This window comes from Monopterus albus, unplaced genomic scaffold (assembly GCF_001952655.1).
Source record: "Monopterus albus unplaced genomic scaffold, M_albus_1.0 scaffold49.1, whole genome shotgun sequence".
In the NCBI taxonomy this organism is placed as follows: domain Eukaryota; kingdom Metazoa; phylum Chordata; class Actinopteri; order Synbranchiformes; family Synbranchidae; genus Monopterus; species Monopterus albus.
In genome coordinates, this window is record NW_018127929.1 from 950,556 (window position 1) to 957,714 (window position 7,159).

The 7,159-nt window shown below is 39.7% G+C and overlaps 1 protein-coding gene across 1 annotated transcript in view; it reads right to left on the bottom strand.

The window, feature by feature from the left end:
- nup214 (nucleoporin 214) overlaps positions 1 to 7,159 on the bottom strand; it is a 33,096-nt gene that overhangs the window by 16,903 nt on the left and 9,034 nt on the right. Inside the window, 13 exon segments of the mRNA XM_020600842.1 lie at positions 5 to 149; positions 243 to 551; positions 983 to 1,066; positions 1,163 to 1,251; positions 1,592 to 1,768; positions 1,861 to 1,964; positions 2,078 to 2,236; positions 2,782 to 2,931; positions 3,268 to 3,351; positions 3,665 to 3,753; positions 3,890 to 4,026; positions 4,110 to 4,536; positions 5,007 to 5,165. Of these exon segments, the coding sequence (XP_020456498.1) occupies positions 5 to 149; positions 243 to 551; positions 983 to 1,066; positions 1,163 to 1,251; positions 1,592 to 1,768; positions 1,861 to 1,964; positions 2,078 to 2,236; positions 2,782 to 2,931; positions 3,268 to 3,351; positions 3,665 to 3,753; positions 3,890 to 4,026; positions 4,110 to 4,536; positions 5,007 to 5,165 (2,113 nt within the window).

Sequence of the window (7,159 nt, forward strand, 5' to 3'; positions counted from 1 at the left end):
ATGCCTGTGTAGAGCAGCTTCGGCTGCAGCCTGACGGGCAGGGATGGTGACAGGTATGGTCCTCTCTGTTGGTGGGGCTCCATGTTTTACTGTCTTTGTAGCAAGAGCAGTGCTATCAGCCCCAGTGAGGTTGATCTTATTGGCAGGAACTGAAACACCAATACAGTGAGCAACACTAAAAATGTCTACTTGCATCATATATTTGAGAAACTCTATAACAACAGTTGGTATAAATGACTTACCGGGACTGGCAATAGGGCTGAGTGCAAAGCCCATACCCTGCACTGACTGAATTTTGGTTAAAGGGGTGGATTGGTGGGCTGTAAAACCTGGCTGGATAGAGGGGGTCCTAACAACTGTGGGGTGGCGGGGGGTGGACAAAGCTGTGGGTATGACTGGCATGGGAAGGGGCTCTGGCTGTAGTTCGTCATCCTCCAGTTCCAGGTGAATTGGGTGAGGGTCCAGGGACTGGGACAAGGAGGAGGTAGAGCTTACATCATCCAAATCCTCATAGTATTTAGGTGAGAGGAAGGCTGAGCGAGACAGGTTGGCTGGAAGAGAAGAGATGAAGAACATCTAAATAACCAACACACATGGCATAACTGCATTATGGGGATACTTTTACTCAGCATTGTCAATATTAGAATTTCATGATCATGGAGCTCCACAAAAGCTTTTATTTTTCCAAAAGCTGAGTTTTGAGATGGTGCTAGTAAAATTACTGGAAGCAGTCGCTCAGATTTCTGAGGTTTGATGGATTAACAGATTACATCTCTTCCGCTTGTTCAACAAACCAAATGACATGAATATTTTTGCCATCTGTTCTTTGCCATCCGTGTTTATAATAAAGCAAACAACTATTTGTAAACTTTCATACAATCATAAATTTCTAGTTGATAAACCAATTAAAAAAAACAAAAAAACATCATGATTCCACATCCCCCAATGCTTCTTAAATTTGTCTGACTAAGGGATGGTATACCTGGTGCAGTTGAGCGGACAGGAGGCATCTGCCCCTTTGAGAGGAAGTTGCGCAGCTGGAGCTGTTTCCCTGGTGAGATTTTGACTGCTGGAGAAAAATATCTATAGCTGGTATTTGTTGAAATTAAGAAATGGTTTATCTTTTATTATTTTTATATCAAAACCACAGAAAAATTAATACCTGGAAATTTGGATTTGGTCTTGGGAGGAGTAGTGTCCAGTCTGGTTTTCAGCAGCGCATCCTTTAAATTTTCAAGCTCGCTTTCTAAACTGTCACAAAATAGAGAAACAAGATGTTTTAAGCTGCACACACCACTGCCTATTCTATGTACTGATACCCATAATTAGAAATTAATGTTAAAATCCTGTAAAGGCTGCCATACTAAAAGAAATCAGTGCAATCTGTATGTTATTTATAAACTTTGGTTATTATATTATCTGCCAAGTTGAATTCAATCAATTCTACTTATACAAAATTTGCTCTATATTCAGACTGTTGCTAATTTAAGTCAAGGATTAATTGATGCTTAAAGTTTCTGATTCCCTATGAACTCAAACTCTACATATAAAATTTAATACACATTCAGCTTTGTTTTTTGCTGGTCCCTACCCAGCAGCGCTTGTTGTGGCAGTGCTGTGGCTTAGAGTTGGAGTGATAGTCTTGTAGAGCTGCAGTGAAGTGAGTTCCTTAACCAACTGGTCCAATCTGTTCTTTTGCTGGTTGATGATGTACAGGTTATTGGACAGTGTAGTGAACAGACCCTCACGTCCTGGCACGACCATGTGTCTGTGAAGAAGAGAATTATTTGATTACAAATGATTCTAAACTCAAATGCTTTTCAGCATCAAATACTGAAGTAGTTGGTCTTTTGTGCTTACTTCTGCTTTTTCTTCTTTTCCAGATGTTTTTCCCATTCTACATCCAACACGTCATTGACATCTTCCACAGCAAACTTAACATACTGGTACAGCCTGCGAATCTCCTGATGAAAGGGGAAGGGGGGGGGGGGGGGGAGAGAAAAAGTCCTGAGTTTACAGAAGATTAATTTAAAGGCTTGACAAAAAGAAGATCACTATCTGTTCTTCTGTGTCTCACCTTAAGCTGTTCCTCGCTGCGTGGGTCCAGAGGTTTTTTGTACAGCAGCTGTCTGTAATTTCTGTCTTTGCTCAGCTCACTCTGGGCCTTTGCTTCTTCTGCCCCCGCAAACCCTTCCAGTAAGGTGGTTTTGAGTGTCCCAATGTCCCCATGGAGAGACTGCAAATTAGAAAGAGAAAGGTTGGAAGAGGGTAACCCTACTATAATATCCTTAAGGAGAGCACAACTATCAACTAAAAATAAATAAAATTAAATTTTTTAAAATGCGATAGATCTGTTTTGGACAAAGATCACATTACAATTCTATCAACACAAACAATTCTAGATAAACACAATAGACCGAAAAGGCCAAAAAGATTTGACTAAACAAATTTACCAAAAAGACCAAGTGATGAGGTTATTCTTTTACTGTTTTTGCCCACTGGAGGGCCGCCTTTTATGCCAAATTTGTTTATGCAAATTACAGACAAGACTATCATCTCTGCCAGCAACAAGAGGGGATGATGGTGCACATGTTGATTTTGCGTTATCAACACTATAAAATTATGACTAATTTGATCTTCTAAAACTATTACATTCTCAGTAGGTGGCAGCTATGTGAGTCTTGGATGGTGAGTGGGATTTTTCTCACAGCGACAAAGGATTTGGTTCAGCCCAAGCAATATCTAAACATCATTTTTTCCCCAAACCATGATGTTACTTACCTCTGTAGTTTCCTTGATTTCTAGGGTGAAAATATGAAGGTCCTCTGACTTCTTCCTCAACTCCTCCATCTCTTCATTGGTTCCAATCTTAAAGTCAGCTCTTGTGCTCCGTGCCTTAAGGTCGTCCAACTCCTTCTGGAAGTGTGCAATCTGGTGACAAATCAAAGACAAGCGCAGTTATGAAACAATACAAGGAAAACACATTCAAACTTATTTGAACACTGGGTGTAACATTAATTACAACTGGAAATATGTTTAGATAGCATTTTATCATACACAACCACAACACCAAAAAGCATAGCTTCAACAAAATGCAATGCAAGCTAACAGTACAGTTAATCTGTGAAATTATTTACAGGTTTACTAGTAAGTTTTATTAAGAGAAACAATTAAATAAGGAAACCCCATATGGTCCGAAGTATGGGGCTTTTCTAGTTACAAGTGTTATATGGTACTCCAAGGTACTGACTAGATGATGTGTCTCACCTCTTCTAATATAGCAGCCATTATGGGATCAGACTCTTTCTTTTGCTGTAATTGCTTCTCCAGGGCTTTCACACTAACAGCTGCCTGCATTGAGAAAAGATAAAGTGATATTACTGTCAGCTAATATTAGTTAATGTAACTACACTTTTCTTCTGCCCACAGCAGTAGTTGATTTCAGTTGAACATGCTATTACTACTGGCAATAGCACCACTCCATAGAAGTTGCAGTTTAACTGGCATTGTTATATTCACCATTTCATTGCTCTGTTTTCATGCATCCATATTTGACATGTTTGTCTTCTGGTATATATTTGAGCAAAATATAAACAAAAAAAACTATTAAGAGAAACTCAGTTAATATATGAACAAGAAAGAAATCATAATAAGCAGACAGGACCTGCGGAGTTTGGACATGGTCCTGGGCAGCAGGTGCAGGTTTCTGGATGCCTGTGGGTGGTGTGCTAGTTTGAACTGGATGCACCGGGGCTGAAGCACAACCAACAATAATAGAATGACAATGTTAGCCATGAACACTAAAGATTTAAAGACTTCTTGATTTAAAATAAAATAATAATAATAATAACAATGACAACTGTGTAAAGCTGAGACTAGATCTTCTTACTCAATACAGCTGGAGGTTTAGTGGCTGAGTGCAAAGGGGCAGTCAAACTACTGGAATTGGAGGCGACTGTTTTGGGCAGCGAGGGACTGAAGGAGAAAGTCAGTGGGGCTGATGTTGGGACCTCCACTGCTGAAAACCTTAGGAAAGAGCAAACAAATGTTTAAAGTTGTATGTATTCAACCCTCAAACTCTCCTCATATTGTATATGATAGTTTAGTACCTGTCATTTAAATTCAGTTTCACATTAGGTGGGGAGGCAGTGGCAAGGCCCTGGGGTGCTGGAACTGAGGCGGCTGCTGCTGATGGCTTGATGGGAGCTGGGCTTAGAGAAAACGCTGAAGGTGCTGATGGAGTGTCAGAGGGAGGTTTGGAAGCAAATTTAAAGCCTGAAGATCCTGAGCCAAAAGGTATGGCTCCCCCCATGGAGAAAGCTGAGGTGGAGCATGTGACTGGGACAGAGAAAGTAAAGCTTGCTGATGCAGATGACACAGGAGCTGTAGGAACAATGCTGAATGAGGCAGCAGAGGAAGAGGAAGCAGCTGCTGGAGGAGTGGAAGCAGCTGGCAAAGAAAAACCAAGGTTTGGGAATGCTGCTGGAGCAGACATGGTGGAGGCAGCAATTTTGGGTGGTTGGGTTACCAAAGAACCTGTGAACATAAAATAAATTTGTTTCATTTGATTTCATTACATGTTGGACAGGTTTTCTTTATGAGAACAGGTTGCTAATTCTGGAAGCAAATGAATTAGATTTAGAGAGAAGAACAATCGGTTAGATTCACAAAGCCACAATTCTGTCAGACTTCAGAAGGTTTGCACAAATTTTGTGAAGCCTTTTCTGAATGTGTTTATCTGGGCGAAAACCCTTAGTTTTCTGGCTTAACAAAAAAGGTAAGCACTTCAGTTTAGACAAGTTCTGTGCATACTACACACTTCAGAATTATCCTTCAGAAACCAATGGGTAACATGTCAAAAGATATGTCCATGCTTATCAAGAGCCCTACATCAGGAAATTGAAAAATCTGGCAAGCACTGCATTAGATGCTTTATCAGGAAATATCTCTCTCCACTGTGTGAGGTGTCAGTAACATTTTAGACTGAAGTTCACTGGCTTTCTTACCTAGCTTGGGCAGTCTCTCCCCCTCCGAGGAAAGAAGGGTGGGTGGTGAGACCAGTTGCTTAACCCCAGGATTGAGGTTGAGCAGCGAAAACGGGCAAAGTAATCCCTCTGTGGATAGCATTAGCATAGTGGGTGCTGGAGGGAGGGTCTTCTCATCACCTTTAAGAGGGTAGAAAGACACAGCACAAACAGAGTCAGACATCATAAAGGAAACTTTATGTGAGTCTTAAGTGAGATCGTTCTTGTGAACCCAATATCATGTATCGTCTCGTCTCATAAGCCAAGTGTATCGTCATACCCCTAGTATTCACACCTCAAACTGAAGATGAATTATTTACATATATCAGTAAAGCACACTGAACACTTTGTCCTCTCACCAGCTGTCTCATAACAAAAATTATTCCTCAAGTTTAACTTTCACTGTCATCAGGGGATGACAGCAGTAGCTGCTTTCTCACTATGTTCATGTGTGATTAATTACCACTGACTCACCTCTCTATTACTGTATTTTGCAGCCACTGTATACTCATGCACCACATGTATGTTTTTGACATTGTGACAGTAAAATAGTGTTATTGTCTAAATAAATTCAAACCTATACTATATCTACTGCAGATAGACACACAAATAAAATTACACAAGCAATATACATATTCAAGCAAACAGTGAAAATGGATGTATTATTTTTCAAGAATTACATGATCCCAAGTTAACCACAAAATAGTTACACAATGCAAAAAAAACAAAAAAGCATAGTATTTAATGTTTAGTTTCATGTACCAGAGTTTGAAAGGCAGAGGGAAGCAAAGAGACAAAGGGTGAAAGAGAGAGTCAACAGAAGGGAGAGGCGCATGGTAAACCTCATCAGCATTCTGCAAAAGGATTGTCTGGGCTTTGTTGTTTGTTGCGGTCCTTTAGTTTGTCTGAGCCATTTTAATGAGTGCATTTTTATCCACAGATGACATTCTCGTTACTCTCCCTTCACTTTCCCTATCTAATGTCTCACTGCAGATAAAGGTTTCAATCAGACTACAATCGTGTTAAAATGTTGCTCAAATAGCAGGTTATTTCTTGACGGGCAGGGAATTCTTAAGAGTGAGCATGGAGGGATGTGACTAGACATCACCAGCAGCTCTACGTGGATGTCTGGCAGACTGGGCCAGTTAAGATAAAACTGTGTAATGAGACAGGGGCTTATCACTATTCTTTACACATGCTGCAATAGAGCACTGCAGTGGATCCTATATGCAGAAAGAACCATGACACATTTCGTGTCATCATTACAGGAGTGCTGAACACTTTGTATCTCACCCTAGACAAACAACACCATTTGTGATTAATAACACTGAAAAAAAAATGATATCCAAAAAAAAAAAAACACATGAAAGACAACTTAAGTTAGGGGAAAGATTTAGCAATTTTAGTTAGATGATGTCAGAGTATATGGTTGCAAATAGTGGCAGGCAATATGTCTAAAAGCTCAGTACCATCTGTGTCATGACAGCATGTGACAATTACAGGTATGTTGTTATGTAGGCATATTTCCTGAAAATTAAGCAGAGAAACTTAAAAAAAGAAAACCTCAAGTGCACCAACTTCTCTGTATTCAAAAGGTGCTCTGGCAAAACATATACACCAGCAAGTCTAGATAAAACAATATATTTTTGATGAAGGGCATTTGAGGATTGCTAAAATGTTCAAAAACTTGTAAGGTTTCTTAAGCAATGGGCCAGCTCTCCTGTCAGGTCAGGGAGTGACCACAAGATGTATAACTCCACTTTCAGCAATTAATATAAATCATGGTAAACTTTAAAACGGGGGAAAGGTTTAACTTTACAGCCATAAAACAATTTTCTGCTGCCCTGTCTAACCCTTACCTACAGAACCACTCTGAAACACCCTGATAGTGTCAATACAATAAACAACTAGAGAAATGCATTTTCTGAAGAAAATGCGTATGGATGCTGACTGCTGAAAGATCGCCCTGAAAATGCTGAACATTTTGACAACTGAATGGTTTTGCTAGCTGAAAGTATGCTGAAGTAGAATTTTCACGTTCATTTGAATGGGGAAAGATTTTCAAAATAAAGCTAAATATTTCAAGAGTATGAAGTTTAGAAAAGTTCTGAATAGAAGCATGAATGTTCTTGAAG